General features: G+C 37.2%; 1 protein-coding gene across 1 annotated transcript; it reads right to left on the bottom strand.

Annotated features, from left to right (window-relative positions):
• Positions 1 to 8112: 8112 nt before the first annotated feature.
• On the bottom strand, positions 8113 to 12138 carry LOC126080271 (olfactory receptor 10AG1-like). The gene is made up of 2 exons (XM_049891527.1): positions 11223 to 12138; positions 8113 to 8162 (listed from the first exon to the last, which is right to left on the bottom strand). The coding sequence occupies exons 1-2, from the start codon at positions 12106 to 12108 to the stop codon at positions 8113 to 8115; spliced, it is 936 nt and encodes a 311-aa protein (XP_049747484.1). The 5' UTR covers positions 12109 to 12138.
• Between the last annotated feature and the right edge of the window lie 12656 nt (positions 12139 to 24794).

The raw sequence follows: 24794 nt of genomic DNA on the forward strand, positions 1-24794 counted from the left end.
CAGAATGCTTACATAAATAACATAAAAAAAGTGAAAGAAAAGTTGGTTTTATTTCATGCATCATAAAATCATCATGTTGAAATCATGTGTTAACAAAGAAGACTGTGTATCAGAACCACTAGAAATGGTAGATTTGGCGAGCATTAGTTAGAAGGAACAAGCAACACAGCTAAAGAGCAAATGGTAAAGATATAACTATGGCTGATTGTAATGCCATAGCTGTATTCCCTGTAGTAGTTTACCAGCTAACCGTGGGCTCATATAATGACGTCAGAAGCAGAGCAACAAGTAACAAGTTGTATTTTTAAATGGGCCATTGTCAATGATTTTTTTGTTTCTAATTTCTTAATCTTGATTTTTCCAATAATAATAATACACATTACATTTTTTCCCCTGGGCATAGGCTGATAGCTTCGATTCAGAAGTGTCTTATTGTTACCTGCCTTTAAGTTGATCCAGGACTCACGACAACACCATGTAGACAGAACAAAATGCTGCTTGGTCCAGCACCATCCGCATTATTTATTGTGGAGCAGACCATTGTGACTCATAGGGTTTTTTAGAAGCAGATCACCTTTCTTTCTACTAGACCTTAGTCTGGAAGGTCCAGTGAATCCTGTTCATATCAAAGCAACACACAAGCCTCCAGTGACAGATGGGCGGTGGCTGTGTATGAGTTTCATTGCCCAGGAATCAAACTTGAGTCCCTTTCATAAAGGTGAAAATTCTACCACTGAACCACTGTAAAAGACTGTATAATGCATATTCCTTTTCATTTCTTCTCTTAACTGATTTTAAAAAGCAATTGTATAAAACAATATGTATATGATTTCTGTTTGGGCCTATGAAATGTAGAAATAAAATATATCTGACAATAACAGCACACAGGCATGTGGGAAGGAAGCTGTGTAGGAGTAAGGAAACAACACCTGAAGGTCCTGCCAGTCCAGAGGAACAAATGAAGAGGACCAGAAATGGTAAATAAGAAGGTTAATGCAGTAAACATTACAAATACATACTTTTTTTTCCCTCTTTTCTCATTATCTTTTATTGCATAAATCTACATAAAGTAATGGGCTCAAACATAGCAATGATTGTGAAGATGGAGAAGTGACGGGCAACGTTTTGTCCTGTTGTACAAGGGATTACTATGAGTCAGAACTAACTCAGTTGCACCTAACAACAACAAAAAACAATGTAAGAATTAAAATAATTTATTTTGGAGTTTATAACACACAGAGATACAAAAAGTATAAGAGTAATAGCCAAAAAGGGGAAAGAAAGAATAGAGCTACATAGAAGTAACATATTCTTATCATTAGAATTACATTAGTGCAAATCTGAAGGAATCACTGTTAAGTTTTGGTCTATATTGTAAGGCCTAGAATAAACACTAAGAAATAACACAAGAAATAGTAAAAATATTATTAAAACTTACACTAGAAAATATTCACTTTGCAAAGGAAAAGATTAAAGGAGGAATGGAGAGAGAAAAAAAAGAGCTACATACAAAACAAAAGGTAAAATGGCTTCAAGTATAAACACAATCCAGTCAAAATAATCCAGTCAAAAGTCAGAGGTTGTCAGACTAGGAAAAAAAAAAAAAAATTGAAGATCTTACTATATGCTACTGAAGGTGACAAATTTTAGATTCAAGGACACAAGTAGATTGAAAGTAAAGCAATGGTGTTTGCATCGTGATTGTCTACTTTGTCTTTCTCATAAAGTGCTGAAAAAAGTAACAATTGACCAAACCAAAAAGGTAAAGTATAAAAGATCTGTAAGTATCCAGAGAAATCCAGTTGATGGGATTCAAATCTCTGAATGGAAAGCTAAAAATTTGAACATATGCAGAAATAGTGCAAGTTCCTCTGTTGTAATCAGAAGGACAGAATAAGAATGGAAAGATGAAGGTATGTTTTTGTAGATGCAGGTAGATTTTCATATTTATTACCAGGCATTTGAGGATGTTCCTATCTGATACCTTCTATTTCTTCTTTTAACATAAATGTGAGGTAGCTAGAGGAATAGAATAGGAGTTTGGGACATCAGAAACTACAGAATAGCAAGAAAGATTTTGAAATATTCATGTCAGAAAGAGTTTGTTTAAGCCAGTGTGGCACACTTAGACTCAATTAAAGGGAGTCTAATGAAGGGATTGTTCAGAAAATGTGAACAGGAATAGTGAAATCAACGGGAGCTGGGAAGGTATCACCTGTTGACCAAAGAAGCTAGAGGAAGAACCTATTCAGGAACTTGGAGAGGACTGCAGCCAAGGAGGATGAGTTCTGTGATAAGATAAACCAAACCAAACCCACTGCCGTTAAATTGATTTTGACTCATAGCGACCCTATTGGACAGAGTAGAACTGCCCCACAGAGTTTCCAAGGAGCGCCTGGTGGATTTGAACTGCTGACCTCTTGGTTAGCAGCTGTAGGACTTAACCACTACGCCACCAGCGTTTCCTGTGATAAGATATACGGCCTTTAAACAGGAAAAAACGCCACCACAGATCTTCAGCACAACTGAGAAGGAACAAAGGAAAAAGTGCATTACTCTTTTTCTTCTCAAATGTTCATCTCTTTCATCTCCACTGGCAAAAAAAAAAAAAAAAAAGTTGCTATCAGTTCCACCTCATGGCAATCCCCTGAATATCAGAGAAGAACTTGCTTCAAATGGTTTTAAATGGTTGAATTTTCAGAAGTTTATTACCAGGCCTTTCTTCTATGCACGTCTTGATGGATCTAATCTCCAAACTTTCAGTTAACAGCTGCATGCACTAACCATTTGCATCACCCATGGACTGTCTTCCGTTGGCCAAACCCAATCAGAAACCAAGTTCAAAGAAACCTGAGCGATCAAAACCAGAGTTTAGTGACACAGGATGTAAATGAAAGCAGAGTTGGGTGGGAAATGGAAGTGGGCCAGCAAAACACTGTCTAAAAAAACATTGTCTAAAAAAACATTGACTAGCATGGTTTATTTCTTTTGCCTTTCAGCATCCACTCTTGTCTTTTATCTTCACGGAGGGAAAAAAAGACAGGGGGAACACAAAAGTTCCATTGCTACCATATCGAATCAGGTGATGTAAATTCAGTATTCCTTTCATTTGGATCTTAAATAGAAAACATAGCCAACACCAGTCCTCTTCGTATAAGGCAGTCAGTGCAAACAGAAAAAAAGTATATACATATATATAATTAGCAAAACAATATAAATGCATTTTAGCTGTTGAGGCCAGTTTAACATTCCCCGTTACTCTTTGCCGGATTTTAGGTTGGTCAGTTTTCTTTTCCATTGTTGTTTTGTTTTTTTTTAATTTGGTGTTTATGTGTGTGGGTGTGTGTGTGCTGATTCAAAGCTTCATTCTAATAGAATTTAAGTATTAATGGCCTTTGTAAGTGTGGTGGTTTTAGTTTTCCATTCTTCAGCGCTTTTGGACATGGGGTACTAATAGTTAACCCAGTAAAATCTCTGGTTCCAGGCATGCTCTTTTTTACTTCCGTCATGCAGCAGAAACACATTTTCCTTCCTGGGTAATATTGAATATTTAATAATCATCCTACTCGAGATAATGACCTTCTCCCCTTCCTATTCCTAAATTGCTACAAGGAGCTCCAAAAGGCTGAATGTGAGGGCAATCACAACTTTCATTTAGTTGAAACTTGACTTTTTACTCAGTGGAACCATTCTTCTCTTGAATACTAGTAATTCAGTAATAATGCAGTGAGCCTAGAGTCACAGGAGGAGGAAGTAAATTAAAAAACACAATATTATGTTAAATCTAGTTTTAATAGTGACTGTTCTAGTTCCACTTTTTGAGTTCCAAATCCAATAATTCTGACTGTATGGGAGAAGATGCCCCTGTCTCTCTGCTAGCTTCTGTCTTTTATATCTCAAAAGAAATTGACTTAAAATGCAATCTTGTAGATTGAGTCCTGACTCATTAACATAATTGCCTCTAATCCTGCCTCATTAACATCATAGTGGTAGGATTTACAATGCACAGAAAAATCACATCAGATGGCAAAATTGTGGTCAATTACATAACGGTGGAAATTATGGCCAAGTTGATTCATGTTTTTGGCAGGCACAATTCAACCCATAAGAGCCTAAATGATGTATGAATTTTCCTAAAGGTCATTCCAACAAAGCCTGCAGTGACAACGTTTAAGAGCACAGCTGCTAACCAAAAGGTTACTAACAGGAAGGTTGGTAGTTCAAACCCACCCAGCTCTCCCCAGGAGAAAGTCCTGGCAATCTTCTTCCTTAAAGATTGTTGTTGTTGTTAGGTGCTGTCAAGTCAGTTCCGACTGATAATTACCGTATGCACAGCAGGATGAAACACTGCCCAATTCTGCGGAATCCTCGCAATCATTGCTATTCTTGAGCCCATACTTGAAGCCACTGTGTCAATCCATCATGTTGAGGGTTTTCCTCTTTTTCACTGACCCTCTGATCTACCAAGAATGATGTCCTCCCCCAGGACATGGCCCCTTCTGATAAGGTGTTAAAAGTATGTGAGATGAAGTCCACCATCCTCACTTCTAATAAGCATTCTGGCTGTACTTCTTCTAAGACCCATTTGTTCGTTCTTTGGCAGACCATGGTATATTTGATACGCTTCACACAGTTTCATAATTCAAAGGCATCAATTCCTCTTCAGTCTTCCTTACTCATTGCCCAGCTTTCACATGCATAAGAAGTGATTGAAAATACCAGGTGTTTCAACCAGGTGCTTCAGGTGCTACTTAGTCCTTAAAGTGAGATCTTTGCAATGCAATGTGTCAAATGATTTCCTGATTGCTCCTTCCATGGGTGTTGATTGTGGACTCGAGTGACATGAAAACCTTAACAACTTCACTGTTTTCTCCATTGATCATGATGTTGCTTATTGGTACAGTTGTGAGGATTTTTCTTTTCTTTATATTGAGGCGTAATCCATACTGAAGGCTGTGGTCTTTGTTCTTCATCAGTAAGTGCTTCAAGACCTTTTCACTTTCAGCAAGCAAGGTTGTGTTATCTGCTTATCGCATGTTGTTAATGAGTCTTCCTCCAAAACTGATTTCCCATTTTTCTGCATATAGTACAGCTTCTCAGGTTATTTTCTCAGCATACAGATTTTAAAAATATGGTGAAAAGTACAACCCTGATACACACCATTCTTTACTTTAAATCACACAGTGTCTCCTTGTTCTGTTCCAATGATTGCCTCTTGGTCTAAGTACAGATTCCTCATGAGCATAATTAAGTGTTCTGGAATCCCATTCTTTGAAATATTAGCCATGATTTTCTATGATCCACAGAGTGCAATTCCTTTGCATAGTCAATACACAGGCAAACATCTTTCTGATATTCTGTGTTTTCAGCCAGAGTACATCTGACATGAGCAATAATATCCCTTTTTTCACACCCTCTTCATAATTTCGCTTGAATTCCTGGCAGTTCCCTTTTGATGTACTGCTACAGCCACTTTTGAACCATCTTCAACAAAATTTTACTGGTGTGCGATATTAGTGATATTGTTCAATAATTCTGCATTGTGTTGTACTTTCTTTGAAATGAATAAAAATATGCATCTCTTCCAGTCAGTTGGCCAAGTAGCTCTCTTCCAAATTTCTTGGCATAAATGAGTGAGCACTTCCACCTCTACATCTGTTTGTTGAAACATCTCAGTTAGTGTTCTGTCAGTTACTGAAGGCTTGTTTTTTGCCAATGCTTTCAGGGCATCTTGAGCCTCTTCCTTCAGTACCATCATTTCTTGATCATATGCTACCTTCTGAAATGTTTGAATGTTGACCAATTCTTTTTGGTACAGTGACTCTGTTCATTACTTCCATCTTATTTTGATTTTCCCTGCATCTTTTAGTATTTTCCCCATTGAATCCTTCAATATTGCAACTCAAGTATTGAATTTTTTATAAAATTCTTTCAGTTAGAGAAATAAGGAGCATATTCACCTCTTTTGGTTTTCTATCTCCAGGTCTTTGCACATTTCATTATAATACTTTATCTTCTAGAGCTGCCCTTTGAAGTCTTCTGGTCAGCTCTTTTACTTCATAATTTCTTCTTTCTCTTTAGCTACTCTACTTTCAAGAGCAAATTTGAGAGTCTCTCCTGACACTCATTTTGGTCTTTTCTTTCTTTCCTGTCTTTTTAATGACTTCTTGCTTCATGTATAAAGTCCTTGATGTCATTCCACAATCCCTTTGGTATCTGGTCATTAGTGTTCAATGTTTCAAATTTAGTCTTGAGATAGTCTCTAAATTCAGATGGGATATACTCAAGGTTGTATTTTGGCTCTTGTGGACTTCTAATTTTCTTTAGCTTCAGCTTGAACTTGCGTATGAATAATTGATGGTATGTTGCACACTTGGCCCTTGGTCTTGTTCTGATTGATGATATTGAGCTTTTCCATCCTCTTTTTCCACAGATGTAGTCATTTTGATTCTTGTGTATTCCATCTGAAAGGTCCACATGTAGAGTTGCTGTTTATGTTGTTGAAAAAAGGTATTTGCAATGAAGAAGTCACTGGTCTTGCAAAAATCTATCATGTGACCTCCAATATTGTTCACCAATGCCATGTTTTCCAAGTAGCAATCCCTCTTCTTTGTTTCCACCTTTCACCTTCCAATCACCAGTAATTATCAATGCATCTTGATTGCATGTTCGATCAATTTTAGACTGCAGAGTTGGTAAAAATCTTCAATTTCTTCATCTTTGACCTCAGTGGTTGTGGCATAAGTTTGAATAATTGCTGTACTAATTGGTCTTCCTAGTAGGCATATGGATATTATCCTAACATTGACAGCATTATACTTCAGGATAGATCTTGAAATGTTCTTTTTGACGATGAACATGATACCTTTCATCTTCAATTTGTCATTCCCAGCATAGCAGACCATATATGGTTGTTCGACTCAAAACGACCAATACCAGTTTATTTCAGCTCACTAATGCCTAGTGTATCTATGTTTATGCATTCCATTTTTAATGATTTCCAATTTTCTTACATTCATACTTCATGTAATCCACATTTTGATTATTAATGGATGTTTGCAGCTATTTCTTCTCATTTTGAGTTGTGCCACGTCAGCAAATGAAGGTTCCAAAAGCTTGACGCCAACCACATCATTAATGTTGATTCCACTTTGAGGCGGCAGCTCTTCCCCAGTCATCTTTCAAGCGCCTTTCTTCCTGAGGGGCTGGCTCAGCTTCTGGCACTGTATTTGACAATGCTCCACCACTATTCTTAAGGTTTTAACTGGGTATTTTTTTTTCAGAAGTAGACAGCCAGGTCCTTGTTCCTAGTCTTAGTGTGGAAGCTCAGCCGAAACCTGTCCACCATGGGTAACCCTGCTTGTATTTGAATACTGGTGGCGTAGCTTCCAGCATCACAGCAACAGGCAAGCCCCCACAGCATGACAAACTGACAGGTGCATGGGCGCCCCTAAAGATTCCAAAAATTAAAAAAAAAAACAAAACCTGTTGCTGTCCAGTTGATTCCGACTCATAGCAACCCTATAGATTACAGCTTAGAAAATCCTATAGGGCATTTCTACACTATCACGTGGGGTCAGTATTAGGCAAAAATAAACTCAACTGCATCTAACAACATTAACAGAGACCATTCCAGACCTACTAAATCAGACTATGTGATGTTAATAGCTGACCATTTTACCATTTGAATATATATATAAAACTTTAAAACCAATTTTCTTAACTCAATTCCTGTTCCATACACACTTAGGTCATCTTTGAGCTTCGATCACTATGAACATGTATGTGCGGTGAAATAAGCTGAGTTTGTTGTGGGTGGAACATTTAGGGATACAGAAAGTGATAGAAAAGATCGACCAGTGCTGGAAATGGAAGCGATAAATATGATTGTAAGTTATAGGAGCACCTTTAGCAGTTACAAAAGTAGTGTTAAAGAAAAGCAATTGCCCTTTTAACTATTTCACCACAAATGTGTGTTTGATGGAATTTAAAAAAAAAAAAAAATTGATGATTTAAGTATAGAATAACCCAAAACACATTGACTTTTGAGTTTATTAAGAACACATAATACACACACACACAAACGTTTTTTTTCATTTTTGCTTCATCAACTCATTTGCATAAGTTGATTATTTTTAGATTCCAAATAATTAGTGAAGTATTATTTATAAGAGTGTTGTGTCTTGCTTAATGCTTAAGCCAAATGTAGCTAGATGTTAATTAATGCAGAATTTCTCTTAAAATATTTTTAAAAATTGCAGCTCTCAAAATTAGGTAGTAAAATGGCAAACAAACTGTCTTAGTTATCTAATGCTCGTATAACAGAAGTACCGCAAGTGGATGCCTCTAACGAAGAGAAGTTGATTTTCTCACAGTAAAGTAGCTAAAAGTCCACATTCAAGGTGTCAGCTCCAGGGGAAGTCTTTCTGTTGGCTGTGGAGCAAAGTCTTTTTGTTAATCTTCTAGGAGCTTCTCTGAGCAGAAGCCCTGGGTCTAAAGGACAAACTCTGCTCCAGGTGCTTCTTTCTTAGTGGTATGAGGTCCCCAGCTCTCTGCTTGTTTCCTTTCCTTTTATCTCTTGTAAGATAAAAGGTGGTGCAGGCCACACCCCAGGGAAACTCCCTTTACATTGGATCAGGGATGTGACCTGGGTGGGGGAGGTGTTACAATCCCCTGCTAATCCTCTTTAACATAAAATTACAATCACAAAATGGAGGACTACCACACAATATGGGAAATCATGGCCCAGCCAAATCGATACACACATTTGGGGGGGAGGTATAATTCAGTCCATGACACAAATACAAAAAAATAGTAAAATAACATTGTCCCTAGTGTTGTTATTTTTTTCTTTACTCCATTCACAAACCTGAGGATACAACCTCAGAAAAAAATGTGAATCCAAACATCAAGTGGATTCAATTAAGCTATCAATAATGTCCTTGATATGAACGATGCTGATGCTGACAACATAGGATAAAGAGAACAGAATTAAGAGGGTAACTTTGATAACAAAAGTATATTTGGGAAAGATATGAATCACAGACCATTTGTGAAATGTGTCCTGGCAACAACTTTTGGGCACAATCTTTTCTAGGTGACACAGTCTTTGGTTTAAGTCTCCCAGTAGCATGTTGTTGTTATTATTTATTATATTTACATTCTTGATTTGTTAAGAACTGAAAAACCATATTAGTCCGTAGTGTTATAAATTATCAGTTTATATATTTGTCTTTTTTTATTTGCTGGCTACTGATAAGTTCTTCATTAATTCAATATTGGTTGACATTTCTCTTTCCTTTTTTATTTTAAAGATTGTTTTTTGTCATTCAAGCTCACTGACAAGTATTTATTTTTAAATATGTTCATTCCTGTGATCATAAATTTATCCATCTCTGGTTCTATTGTTACATGCCTTTGAGATATTTTTCAAGAAATAACCATAGATATTATATATTTTGATTCCTTTTAAGTAATAAACACACACATGCACTTCTGTTTCTTTTACAAATCGAAGACACCTTGGCTCCTATTGAAATCTCTCTTCTACATGCTAGACTCTTAAGACATTTAGTAGCAAGAAGAAAGGAAGAAATGCAAATATTTTCTTATGTTATTTTCAGAGTGAATATTGATTACTATTTCCTGTGATATACCAATTGCACTCTCATTACAGTAAATTGAAGCTACACAGAAAAATATGAAAAATAAAGCAGGAATCATCTGAAATCTTGCCACTGTGAGAAAGCCAATAATCCCTTCTAATCCACACCCACTCAAAAAATGCTCATGTACATATCCATACATACCCACTACTGACATGCAGATGTAAATAATTGAATGGAGTTATGAGGTGCCATGTTTCATTATAGGGAGCACTGATGGTGCAGTGGTTAAGTGCTTGGCTGCTACCTGAGACGATGGTGGTTCAACCCATCTGGAGCTCCATATGAGAAGAAAGTTTGCTCCAGTAAAAATTACAGCCTAGGAAGCCCTCTGTGACAGCTCTACTCGTCATATAGGTTCACTATTAGTCAGAATCAATTCATTGGCAATGGGTTTGTTTTTAGAGGTTTCTATTTCATTGTTTTACAAAAATGGGATGGTGTTTTAGAAACAGATTTTAATTCTTTTACACGTCAAGACATCTTCAAGTTTCTTCACCATGGCTATTCTAAAATCTTCTTAATGGGCTGTATAATTTTATGGTATAGACGTACTCCAGCATCTTAATATAATCCCTAATTCCATTCACTTCCAATTTTGTTTTTTCACTATATTCTTTTTTGGTTAAATATTCCTCAACAAATGAGTATTTGTAATAATCGCTTTCATATAAGTATTGTTATTTGCATAAAATGGGTTTTCCTTAAATCAGTTTAGAGATTAAAAGGGTTAGTTTTTTGTTTTTCTTTCACAAAGAAAAAAATGCTAAATCACTGTCCAAAAGGTATGCAAGAATAGAATGGAAGAATGAAGAACTAGTGGGAGCCTGCAAGAAATAGAATTCATTCAAGATAATTCCAATTAAAGTACTTTAGTGTAAAGGCTATTTAGATGGGTATGATTGGATTATGGGGGAAAATACCAGATAATACAAAACCAAGACCTGAAGCTAAAAGTGGAGGATATAATGTTACCAGAGAACGGCAAGAGATGGGACCATAGATGTGGGTACACTCTGAAGCACATGTAGCTTTCAGAGATGTGGGCAGAGACAAGGTATAGGAGCAGAGAAAAAACTGTGCAGAAAAGCCAAGTTCTCCCCAGCTTCCACCATCTCAACTAATGCTGGTGTTTCTCACTGGCTAAATCCAACAAGACGGGCAGAGAAAGGCAGAAAATACATCTGGAGAAATGGGAAATATAAGAAAAAATTATCACAGATTATGGCCCTAATTCAGAATTATACAACACACTCAATTGTCTTTCACTGTGTTATTCAGAAAATCTCTTACCTCACTTGTTCAGTCAGAGAAAAGATTGATCTTCAAGATTTTATTTTTGCACTTAAGTTAATTTGTGGTTTGATTACACAGAAGTAGTTAATTCTATGAAACGAAAGTACCTTGACATAATGTGAGACTGTTGGCACACTGTAAAATTATCTCTAAGAATGTAGAAAGAAAACTAGAAGATTTTCCCATTGTATCTACATGGCAAAAACATAAGCATATAGTTTCTGTAATTTCAAGTCATTGCATCATGTTAATAATTAGGTAGCAGCCTCTTCAATGCCATCATGACATCTTTATTCCTCAGACTATGTATAACAGGATTCATCACTGGTGTCAAAATGATATAGAAAAGACAGACCAGTTTCCCCAGTCCTTCAGATTGATTTGATTTGGGCAGTAAATAATTGATAGCAGCTGTTCCATAGAATAAGATTACAACTGTCAGGTGAGAAGAACAGGTGGAGAAGGCTTTGGCCCTTCCTTTGGCTGAGGACAATTTCAGAATATTGGAGATAATTTTGCCATAGGAAACAACGATCCACAGAAATGGTAACATCAAAAACATCATAGCTAACATATAGACCGCCATCTGATTTACTAATATGTCCCCGCATGCAAGCTTGATTACTGGGGGGATGTCACAAAAGAAATGATTAATTGTGTTAGACCCACAAAAGGACAGAGAGAAAATCTGGCACGTTTGCCCAATTTCAACTGGAATTCCACTGATCCAGGAGCCAGCCACTAACTGGACACAGACCCTGTGGTTCATGGCTACAGGATAATGCAGAGGGTTACAAATGGCCACATAGCGGTCATAGGCCATCACTGTCAGGAGCAAACACTCTGTGCCTCCAAATATAAGAAAAAAACACATTTGCATAGCACAGCCCCAAAAGGAAATATTTCCTTTCTGGGTCCAAATGTCCGTGAGCATTCTTGGGATAGTGACTGTTACATAACATATTTCCAAGAAGGAAAAATTGCCAAGGAAAAAATACATGGGGTTCCGGAGAGTAGGGTCAATTCTTGTTATCAGTATTATGATGCTATTGCCCAACAAAATAAACAGATACATGATGAAAAATGTCCCAAAGAGTATCCACTGTAAATTGGGTTCATCAGAAAACCCCACGAGAACAAACTCCATAATTGTAGTATTTTTTGATTCTTCTGCTTTTAATTTGGTTTCCATCTGTGGATATGATGAATTCAAGATGGTTAATTTATTTGCTATTTTGAAAAGCATATTAACTTCTGTTAACTGGATAGGTATTTGTATAAACCTACATAATTAATTAATTAATTCCTCCATCACCATGTTCCATTTCTAGAGAATGACATTTGAAACTTCAGCTATGAACTGATATACTATTAAAATCAATTGAACAAAAAAGTTCTTTTATATTTTATTAAGCTTGGATTGTAACGATAATAGAGATATTGAGAAGTGTACACTGTTAGTTACAGCTTATTTTGTAGGAAAGAGATCTGATTATTTTACCCCAATAAGAGTGTATCTTTATTGTTTAGTCTCAATTCTTGGATTTGTTCTGTATAGACAACCCTGCTTGAATTTTCTCAAGTCAAATTTTTTTTTTACTTAATTCTTCATTTAAAGTTAGTTTGAAGACTTTCCCTTTATAAGACTTGGTTTTCTTAAGCCACTCCTTTGTTACTGAGAGAATAAATGTGTGTATTATTAGTTTTCTATTATCTGTATCCCTTCCATTGCTTATAAAAAAAAATATAAAAAACATTAAGCTCAACATCCTTTTCAATAACATTGCCTTTCGACATCCTATTCAGTTTGTGATAAATGTTAATTAACCTTTAATTCAATCAAGAAATATGACCCACTCCTCACAATATGTTTTTCACTCTGTACCCACCTAAGATCCTAAGCTCCATTGTCATCTAATTTCCTTGCTACCAAATCTAACATTCTCTCCCCCCCATTTAGAATAATTTTCATTTGTAAAAGCATAACTTTGATTAGACAAACTTATTATTTACTCTGGTCCTACATGAGGACAGAGGATGTGAGTAAGGCCTGAGAAAAACACAACTGTCTTGCTTTACTTTCTATTAACATCCTCAGATATCAAGCAGTCACTGGACACTATCTGACACTTCAGATAGCACTTGTTTAATATTAACTTTCCAACTTTTCCAATTATTCATGTTATTTCCTTCTCTCAAATCTATTACCCTATACTCTACCTTCTAGTGCAAACAACTGATGATTTTGACATAATAACTTTCAGTGTGAAGGTGATCAGACAAACATTACTCCATATTCCCTTATTTCTATTAGTACTTTTGTTGTTGTTGTTAGGTGTGGTCAAGTCAGTTCTGACTCAAAGCAACCGTATGTACAACAGAACAAAACACTGCCCGGTCCTGTGCCATTCTCACAATACTTGTTATGCTTGAGCCCATTCTTGTAGCCACAGTGTGAATACATCTCATTGAGGGTCTTCCTCTTTTTTGCTGACCCTCTACTTTTCCAAGCATGATGTCCTCCTCCAGGGACTGATTCCTCCTGTTAACATGTCAAAAGTACGTGAGATACAGCCTCGTCATCTTTGCTTCTAAGGACCATTCTGGCTGTACTTCTTCCAAGACAGATTTGGTTCTTCTTTGGCAGTCCAAGGTATATTCAACATACTTTGCCAACAACATAATTCAAAGCGTCAATTCTTATTCTTTATTCCCCATCCAACTTTCACGTGCATAGGAGGTGATGACTGAAAACTGGATGGCTTGGACCAGGCACACCTTAGTCCTTAAAATGGTATCTTTGCTTTTTAACACTTCAAAGAGGTCTTTTGCAGCAGATTTGCCCCCTGCAGTACAGCTTTTGATTTCTTTCTTTTATTTTTTTTTCAATTGTTCTTTAAGTGAAAGTGTAAAAATCAAGTCGGTCTCTCATGCAAAAATTTATATACACCTTGCTATAAGCTCCTAGTTGTTCTCTCTATAATGAGACCGTGCCCTACTTCTCTCCACCCTCTATTCCTGGGTCCATTCATCCAGCTTCTGTCCCCCTCTGCCTTCTCATCTCTCCTCCAGACAGAAGCTGCCCACATAGTCTCATGTGTCTACTTGAGCCAAGAAGCTCACTCCTCACCAGTATGATTTTATATCTTATAATCCATTTCAATTCTTGTCTGAAGAGTTAGCTTTGGGAATGGTTCCAGTCTTGGGCTAACAGAAAGCCTGGAGACCAACATCTTTTGATTTCTTGACCGTTGCTTCCAAGGGTGCTGATTGTGGAGCCAAGTAAAATGAAATCCTTGACAATTGCAACCTTTTCTCCATTTCTCATGATGTTGCTTATTGGTCCAGTTGCGAGGATTTTTGTTTACTTTAAGTTGAGGTGTAAGCCATACTGATGGCTGTAGTCTTTGACCTTCATCAAGTGCTTCAAGTGCTCTTTACTTTCAGCAAGCAAAGTTGTGTCATCTGGATGAAGCAAGTTGGTAATGAGTCTTCCTCCAACCCTATTAGTACTATTATCAAAATGACTTTAAATGAATTACACCTACTCCTCAGTTATTGACTGTTTCATTATGTGATATTCAGCATGCACAATAGTAAAAAATCTATGATCTGACTTTTTGCACTAAAAAGTCAGTCTGACATTGTCCCAGCAGCTGTGGAGCATCCCCTCCCTTGAGGAGGGTCTCTGGACAACTTCCAGGAAGCTGGGCTGTGCTACCCCAGCCATCCGCTCCCTCTTGCCAGTGGAAGTGCCAGATCCAGTTGCCATGGACCTGCCTCCTTCATGGCCAAGGTCTCTGTGCAGACAAGCAGGCAGCAAGGAGTCAGAGTGTGCCTGTTCTGGTTTCTGAGCTCTTTTTCAGCCTGAGGCCTTGCAGCTCAAAACTGCTGTTGGGTGTGAAGGGAAGAAAGAAAGAGGCAACAGAGAAGGTGTTTGGAAGAAATATGCGTTTGTTCAATGAAATCTCAAAGTGAGCCAATCTGGACCTGAAGACTACCTTGTTGGGGCCTGTGCGGAGGCCAGTCTCCCAGCTAACTTATAGGAAGCCCTAGCATTCATGGCTCACCAGGCCTCAAAGGAAAAGGAGCCTCCTGGATCCTCAAAGCAGGGCTTGCAGGTTGGGAGTGGAGCCTTAGGAACAGCTCCATGGAGCTCTGATGCAACACAGGAGGAAAGTGAATTGGTTAACCTGTGGGCCCCTCAGTCACACAGCCCCAGCCCAGCTTCATCCAGCTTTGTCTCCTCCAAACATCCTTCTCCACAGAGGCATAATCCATAATTGGACTTGTCACAGTGATGAGCACATAAGTAAATCCTAGCTGTTAGTATTTCTATGATCACATTTTCTAACTAAAAAAAAAAAAATAACAAATTGAGATGGTTCGAAAACAAACAAAAAAAATCCTCCATTTTCATATAATGCCAATTTTTGCATAATGACCAGGTCTTTGCAAACTAAACATGTCCGTAAGTAAAGAGTAAGTGTTTTTACTATAAATAATAAACACTGTTATTATGATCATTTGCCACATATCTAATTTTATTTAATTTATAATTAGGAAAATTAGAGGGCTGCATGTGTTATCTTAAGTAAATTCATTTTCAAATACAGTTTTTCCCAGAATTTCATGTTTTTTTCTTTTTTATTAGTTGTATCTTCATCTTCAAATTTAGAACTATCCTTACATAAAATAACCTATCAATATAATAACAACTTACCTTTAAAGATTGCATAAAGCTGTCTAGGAGAGTCTAGGTGTTTTGATACCATATACTTTTTTTTTTAATTTATACTCCCCCCTCCACCAAATGTCACAGTGATTCCACAATAGTCTTTGCTTGCTTTCAAACTCAAAGTGCTCTTAAATAGCAAAGAGTTGCACAGTCCCTGGGGGAAATCTCTCTTGGGTATTTACTTAATTTCAAGTAGAATGCTTCTATTTGGCAGTAACTCTGCTTTTTTTTTTTCAAAATGATTTTCTCTGAATAGATCTGACTTTTCTGCAACCCCTTCTTGGCATAAATTCCAAGCAAACTTGCTTTCCCAGACATGGAGAGAACGCATAGAGGAGTAATACCACTCATGCTCTAGCATTATTATTTTATGAAAGAAGTTAGTCTTTCTAGTGATTGCATTTCAGACCCTTGAATATTGATGTGAATAGGCCTTGAAATCATAAACTAAAAATCTTCTATTTGTAATTTAATTTGTTTCTTCCTGCTTTGGGGTTCTATGACTATTCATCACTCATCTGTCAGTTTGTCATACTGTGGTGGCTTGCTGTTGCAGTGATGCTGGAAGTTATGTCGCCAGTATTTCAAATACCAGCAGGATCACCCATGGTGGACAGGTTTCAGCTGACATTCCAAACTAAGACAGATTAGGAAGAAGAATCTGGTGGTCTTCTTTTGAAAAAAAATTGCCATTAAAAATCTTATGAACAGTTGCAGGCCACTGTCTGATATACATCAGAATGGGAGCCCCTCAGGTTGGAAGAGACTAAAAACACAACTGGGGAAGAGCTGCCTTTTCAAAGTAAAATCAACCTTAATGATGTGGATGGAGTAAAGCTTTGAGGACCTTCATTTGTTGATGTGACATGACTCAAAATGAGAAGAAACAGGTGCAAGCATCCACTACTAATTGGAACGTGGAATATATGAAGTATAAACATAGGAAAATTCGAAATCATCAAAAATGATATGGAACAAATTAAAATCGATATTGTAGGCATTAATGAGCCGAAATTGACAGGTATTGGCCATTGTGAATCAATCATAAGGTCTACTATGTTGGGAATGCCAAATTGAAGATGAATGGCATCATATTCATTGTCAAGAAGAAAATTTCAAGAACCCTTCTGAAGCATAACACTGTCAATGATAGGATAATATCCACGAACCTACAAGGAAGATGAGTTAATACGACTGTTACACAAATTTACGTACTAACTACTAAGGCTAAAGATGAAGAAATTGAAGATTTTTACCAACTTCTGCTTTGTGAAACTGATCGAACCTGTAATCAAGATGCATTGATAATTACTGGTAATGGAGATGCAAATTTGGAAAAAAAAAGAAGGATCGGTATTTGGAAAATATGTACTTGGTGATAGAGATTACTCCAGAGATCACATGATTTAGAATTTTTCAAGACCAATGACTTTTTTTGACGATACCTTTTTTCAACAACATAGACGGTGACTATACACATGGACCTCACCAGACTGAACATACAGGAATTCAATAGACTACATCTGTGTTAAAAGATGATGGAAAGGCTCAATAACATCGATCAGTTAACAAGGCCAGGGGCTGACTGTGGAACAGATCATCAATTGATCATATGCAAATTCAAGTTGAATTTCAAAAAATTGAAACAAGCCAAAGTAAGACCTTGAGTATATACCACCTGAATTTAGAGACCATCTCAAGAATAGATTTGAAAATTCAACGCTAATGACCAAACACCAGACAAATTCTGGAATGACGTCAAAGATGTCATACATGAAGAAAAGTAAAAGGCTATTAAAAAGACAAGAAAGAAAGGAAACACCAAAATAGATTTCAGAAGAGACTCGACTCTGAAACTTGCTCTTGAAAGTTGAGTAGTTAAAAGGAAGAAATGATGAAGAGAAAGAGCTGAACAGAAGATTTGAAAGGGTGGCTCATGAAAACAAAGTAGTATAATGAAATGTCCAAAGACCTGGAGTTAGAAAACCAAAGAGGAAGAACATACCTGGCATTTCTTAAGCTGAAAGAGCTGAAGAAAAAAAAAAAAAATCAAACATTAAGTTGCAATTTTGAAGGATTCTATAGGAAAAAATTTTGAATGATGCAGGAAGCATCAAAAGAAGATGAAAGGAATGTACAAAGTCACAGTACCAAAAAGAATTGGTTGATGTTCAACCATTTCAGGAAGTAGCATATGATCAAAAACCAATGGTAGTGAGGGAAGAAGTTCAAGTTGCACTGAAGGCATTAGTGAAAAACAAGGATCCGGGAATTGATGAAATACCATTTGAGATGTTTCAACCAACAGATGCATATGGGAGTACTTGGTTGGGCCCACTATAAGCTATACTTCACAGGACCTTGGAACAGAGTGTGAACTCCTGGGGATTTTTCTTTTGGTCTAAGGTAGAGAAATATGGGAAGCAAGGGAGAGTTTATTACTCTAAGACGTGGAGAAAGAATGAAGCATCTTTTTTTTTTTTTTTTTTCTTTAGGTTGTGCTTCTTTTCTAAAGCATAGAAAAATGCCAGGGGTCATGATGTTTGTCATCCTAGCTTCCAGCTTAAATGTAGAAATGCAAATTTAGGGACAGATTTTGAAGAGGAAAGACTTCAGGCAAGAGGTGTCTCTAGACAGAACCTGTGTGTAGAGGAGTAGAAGCAGCGACAATTGTCCTTACATGGAGGACTATCATCCTGGGGTCCAGAAGCACCAATGTTACATTGTTTACCACAATGCTGAGGATGCCCCACCACTCCATGGGGGCTACTCATGCATTCCTTATTCATGACAGCTCCATACCACTTCACACCGAGACATGTGAAAAATATAGGCGCGTTATAGTACACTGGGGGAAACTCTGATCTGCTTTCTACTTCCTGCTGAGAGTGTGCTTTCCTGGGGTTTCTAATTTTTCGTCCTCATACCTCTGATACAAATTTCCTCATTGCAAGACCTCTCCCACATGTATAAGTTTGGTCATCTTTTTTCTGAGATCTACATTTCCAATATTGATATACTTTTTTTCCAATCTATAATTGCAGAACTTCAAATGTGTGTCATCTGAACATCTAAAATTTCCCTTTAAGCAGCTTTTCCTTTGTTTTAGGATACCTATTGCCATCAAGTCAATTGTGACTCATGGCAGCTCCATGTATTTCAGAGCAGAACTATAAACTCACAGGGTTTTCAATGGCTGTGATCTTATGGAAGTAGATGGCCAAGACTGTCTTCTACGATGCCAATGGGTGGATTCGAAATACCAGCCTTTCAGTTAGTAGCTAAGAGCAAACTGTTTGTGTGACCCAGGAACCAACAGAGACCACTTAACTGTCTTAGATTACTTTTAGGCAGGACAAAATACTTCACTTTGATTGAGATTAGAGGGAAGAATTATGAAATTCTGAAAAGACCCTGAAGATAGAGTCTTGATTTTTTTTCAAACAGTTGTAATTAATAGCATAATCTTCCAGTCCTGATGCCCTGTTCTTCGTATAGTTCAGCTTCTCGGATTATTTGCTCAGCATTTAGATTGAATAGGTGTGGTGAAAGGAGACACTCTTGAAGCACACCTTTCCTGACTTTAAACTTTGCAGTATTCCTTTGTTCTTTTCAAACAACTCCCTTTTAATCTATGTCCAGTTTTGTCATTAGCACAATTAAGTGTTCTGGAATTCTCTTTCTTCATAGTTTTATCCTTAATTTTTTATGATCCACACAGTCAATTGTATTTACATAGTCAATAAAACACAGGTAAACATCTTTCTGGTATTCTCTGCTTTCATCCAGGATCCATCTGATATCAGCTATGGTATCCCTGGTTCCACATCCTTTTCTGAATCCAGCCTGAATTTCTGGCAGCTCCTGTAGATACATTGCTGCATCTGCCTTTGAATGATCTTCAGCAAAATTTTGCTTGCCTGTGAAATTAATAATGCTGTTCTATAAATTCTGCATTCTGTTGGATCACCTTTCTTGGGAATAGGCATAAATATGAATCTCTTCCAGTCAGTTGGCCAGATAACTGTCTTCCAAATTTTTTGGCTTAGACAAGTGAGCACTTCGAATACAGCAACCATATATTGAAACATCTCAATTGATATTCCGTCAATTCCTGAAGCTTTGTTTTTTAGCCAATGCCTTCAAGGCAGCTTGGACTTCTTGCTTCAGTACCATTGGTTCCTGATCATATGCTACCTCTTGAAATGGTTGAATGTTGACTAATTCTTTTTGGTATAACTACTCTGTGTTTTCCTTCCATCTTCTTTTGATGGTTCCTGCATTGTTTAATATTTTCTCCGCAGATCCCTTCACCTTTGCAACTCGAGGCTTGAATTTTTTCTTCAGCTCTTTCAGCTTGAGAAACACCGAGAGTGTTCTTCCCTTTTGGTTTTCTATCTCCAGCTCTTTGCACATGTCATTATAATACTTTACTTTTTCTTCTCGAACTGCCCTTTGAAATCTTCCATTCAGTTCTCTTTCTTCATCATTTCTTCCTATGTTTTAGCTGCTTGACATTTGAGAGCAAGTTTCAGAGTCTCCTCTGACATCCGTCTTGGTCTTTTCTTTTTTTCCTGTCTTTTCAATGACCTCTTGCTTTCTTCATATATGATGTCTTTCATGTCGTTCCACAACTTGTCGGTCTGAGGTCATTAATTTTTAACACGTCAAATCTATTCTTGAGATGGTGTCTAAATTCAGGTGGGATTTACTCAAGGTAGTATTTTGGCTCTCGTGGACTTGCTCTGATTTTCTTCAGTTTTAGCTTGAAGTTGCATATGAGCAATTGATGGTCTGTTCCACAGTCGGTGCCTGGCATTGTTCTGACTGATGATACTGAGCTTTTCCACCATCTCTTTCCACAGATGTAGTCAGTTTGATTTCTGTGTGTTCCATATGGTAAGGTCCATGTGTATAGCTGCCGTTTATGTTGGTGAAAGAAGGTATTTGCAATGAAGAAGTCATTGGTCTTTCAAAATTCTATCATTCAATCTCCAGCATTGTTTCTATCACCAAGGCCATATTTTCCAACTAACAATCCTTCTTCTTTGTTTCCACCTTTTGCCTTCTAGTCACCAGTAATTATCAATGCATCCTGAATGTATGTTAGATCAATTTCAAATTGCAGAAATGGTAAAAATCTTCTATTTCCTCATCTTTGGTCTTAGTGGTTGGTGCATAAATTTGAATAATAGTCATATTAACTGGTCTTCCTTGTAGGTGTACGGATATTATCATATCACTGACAGTGTTGTACTTCAGGATAGATCTTGAAATGTTCTTTTTGACAATGAATGTCATATCATTCCTCTTCAAGTTGTCATTCCCAGCATAGTAGACTATATGATTGTCCCATTCATAATGGCACATACCATTCCATTTTTGCTTACTAATGCCTAGGATATCAATGTGTATGGGTTCCATTTCATTTTTGATGATTTCCAATTTTTCTAGATTTATACGTCGTATATTACTTGTTCTGATTTTTAATGGGTTTTCAGCTGTTTCTTCTCATTTTCAGTTGTGCCACATCAGCAAATGCAGGTCTCAAAAGCTTTACTCCACCCACATAATTAAGATTTACACCATTTTGAGGAGGCGGCTCTTCCTCAGTAGCTTTTTGAATGCCTTCCAACCTGGGGGGCTCATCTTCTTGCACGGTATTAGACAATGTTCCACTGTTATTCATAAGGTTTTCAGTGGCTAATTCTTTTCAGATATAGACTGCCAGGTCCTTCTTCCCAGTCTGCCTTAGTCTGAAAGCTCAGCTGAAACCTGTCCTCCCTGGGTAACCCTGGTGGTATGTGAATACCGGTGGCACAGCTTCCAGTGTCACAGCAACATTCAAGCCCCCACATTACGAAAAACTGACAAACAAGTGGGAGAGTAACCCTGTAGGACCAGTAAAACTACCCATAGCGTTTCCAAGGAGAAGTTGGTGGATTTGAATTGCTGGCCTTTAGGGTTAGCAGCTAAACTCTTAACCACTGTGCTACCAGGGCTCCACTTTGCACATAGTCATTATATAATACATGACTGCTTATACCTGGTCATAGTTGATCAGTTTGGCAATGCAAGGGATACCCAACATGGTCCAGTCAGAGAACTTCCCCGTGACTATTTGAATAAGAACTAAGACTGTAGCTATAATTTTTTAAGCTTGGGAGTTGTTGGCCATGTCTCCTCCCATATTAACTATGGTAGAACTTCAAGAACATAGGGGAGAATTAAAGAGATGTGCATTAAATAGGAGAAATGAGACAAGGAGATAGTGTCCTATGTTGTATAGGAGTGCTTGCTTCAAGTTGTTCCCTGAATCCAGCTGCTGGGTTAGACCCTGTTTTTCATGCAATATATCCCACTGTCTTGATTAGGTGGGTTTGATTAAGGATTCTGAGGTTGTAATGAGAAATCTAGCTATTATAATGTCTCTCCCATGCCTACTCTCACTGAAGACAGACAAAAAAAAACTAGATGCTAATATTCACATTATATATGAGATGATTTGTCTCTGAAGTGCAGCAGGGATTTAAGGATACAGCCATTCTCCTGCACAGAAAGGCAATACCTCTGACAATGACATTGGCATTTTTACTGAGAGCATATCCCACAATACCAACTTGTTGCCATCAAGCTGATTCCAACTCACAGCAACCCTACAAGACATAGTAGAACTATCCCATAGGGTTTCCAAGGAGCAATGAGTGGATTTGATCTGCTGAACTTTGGTTAGCAGCCAAGCTATTAACCACTGTGTCACCAGGGCTCCATCACACAACAGTAGCAGAGAAATGGTGTGAGAAGGCTGAAGCAGAAAGAATGCATATGAATTAGTTCATGAATCTGGTTCATCACATTTTTTTGGAATGTTTAAAAACCTGTTTAGTTGCCCTTTGTAATCCTCAGTTGAATCAAGTACCACCACCGTATCATAGTTGTGTGGAATAAAATAAAATACACAATTTAAAAACCCCATTGATATTTCTGGTTTTCTATTATTATTATTACTGCTTTTCATATACCTTCTTGCTCCTACCTTAATTATTTAAAGCAAATTTGTATGCCATTTATTCTAACATCTATTAAAAAATAAAATATTGAAATCTCTTTTAAGGCTTAATAATAGACTGGGGTAGAAGACGGCATATCTCAGGAGAAATCTTTCCAACTCATTCCAGAAAAAAAAATTGGGGCATGCTGTCAATTCCACACATTTGTGAATTTCTCATTAAATATCTGTCCTGAAAGCCGTTGCATCACAAATTCATGCAAATTTTCCTCAAGAACCATTCCCGTCAGCCTGCATTGGTTCATAACATGAGTCAATCAATAACTTTGCTCGTATCTCCATAGTACATATCAGATCACCAAATATAACCCTTGGTCTAGCAAGGAGATAGTCTACCTGGGAAAACGTGCAGGAGTCTGTGAACTTTTATGGGAATTCTAGTGCATTAGAAAAAGAAAGACCTTTCAGAATAAGGTCATGAATGGTAGAGATCTTTAACTTGTTCCTGACTTAGTGGACACGACTCTAGGTTTCCAGCTATTCAGCAAGATACTGGCCTTAAATCTAAAAGAAATACATGAAGACGATGATAGATGTTAGACAGGAAAATAGACAGACAGACAGATGACAGATAGATAGATAGGAATATTAAGAAAATATCCATGGGACTGTATTTTCACATAAACTTCTATTGTAAGGTAAACCTGTGAAAAAATGTGAAAAAGTTGTTCAGCATTTATGGGACTAGGCATTGCATCATTGCTACAATGGGTCCAATTCAAATGGAAAAGGATAATTACTGTGCACATTTACTTGTAAATCAAAATTTAAACAGCTTGAATTTCTACCCCCACAACTGGATTACATATCTAATGTCTTTTTGTGTTTTACAACTTTTCAAGATATAAATCACATAAAATGTACCTATTAAAATGGAGTCGTGAAACCATCACTATGATCTAATTTTAAAACACTTCATCAATACCCGTTTGTAGTCATGCCTCATCCTTTCTACCTCCTTCCCTTCCTAAGCCCTTGGTAATCTATTTTCTGTCCCCTCTGGACATTTCATATAAATCGAATCATAAATATGTTTTGTGTGTATGTGTTTGCAAGTGCCATCCTTTACGTAGCATAGTTTTTTGTTTCTGTTTTTTAATTTACAGTTGCAGCATTTATCTTTACTTCATTCCTTTTTATTGCTGAACAATATTTCATTATACAGATAAACCTTATTTTGTTTATGTTCACAATTGGTAAACATCTGAGTTGTTTTCTGTCTTTATTATGAAAAATACTGCTGTGATATATGTGGTAATAGAGTTAGACAGTATGGACTAATGTTTAGCTTAATATGGATATTGATGGTTACAAATGGAAATAATACATACACGCACACACACACTCACATATACACACAATATGCACGCAGATATTTTCTTGCTCTGTCATTTGAGAGGGCCTAGAACTAATGATCATAAGGTTTTCACTGGCTAATGCTTTTCAGAAGCAGACTGCCGGGTCCTTCTTCCTGATGTTTTCAGGAGGGATCAGTCCCTGGAGAAGGACATCATGCTTAGCAGAGTACAGAGTCAGCGGAAAAGAGGGAGATCCTCAATGAGGTGGATTGACACAGTGGCTGCAACAATGTGCTCAAGCATAACAACGATTGTAAGGATGGCTCAGGACCTGGCAGTGTTTCGTTCTGCTGTGCACAGGGTTGCTATGAGTTGGAACTGACTCAACGGCACCTAACAACAACAACAACAGAACTAATGATATTCCAGGAGCCATGTGCACAACTAGTTCCCAGATCTTGGTTTCTAATTTCGGTTTCCAATTTAAGGAACAAGATTTCTTTGGAGAAATGGCTGACTCTAGGTCTAGGGCAGGAAATATGCAAGATGAATCTGGAGCACATTTTATTGTGAAAAAGAAGAAAAGCTTAAAAATCCAATGAAATAACAAACAAAAAAGCAATGAACATTGAGGCAGGTATGTCAAAGGTGCACAGGAGTCAACTTAAAGAGCTCCCAATGGACAAACTGAAACAACCTGAGAGACAAAATAACTGAAGTAGTACTGG

The sequence above is a fragment of the Elephas maximus genome, chromosome 7 (assembly GCF_024166365.1).
Source record: "Elephas maximus indicus isolate mEleMax1 chromosome 7, mEleMax1 primary haplotype, whole genome shotgun sequence".
Lineage (NCBI taxonomy): Eukaryota > Metazoa > Chordata > Mammalia > Proboscidea > Elephantidae > Elephas > Elephas maximus.

Bases quoted from the DNA above. Each gene is read 5' to 3' on its own strand.
- LOC126080271 (XM_049891527.1), bottom strand. From the start codon at position 12,108: ATGGAGTTTGTTCTCGTGGGGTTTTCTGATGAACCCAATTTACAGTGG. The intron at 8,163-11,222 runs TACCTAATTATT...CTCTTATAAATA, and splicing joins GATGGCATTGAAGAGGCTGC to ATACTTCACTAATTATTTGG.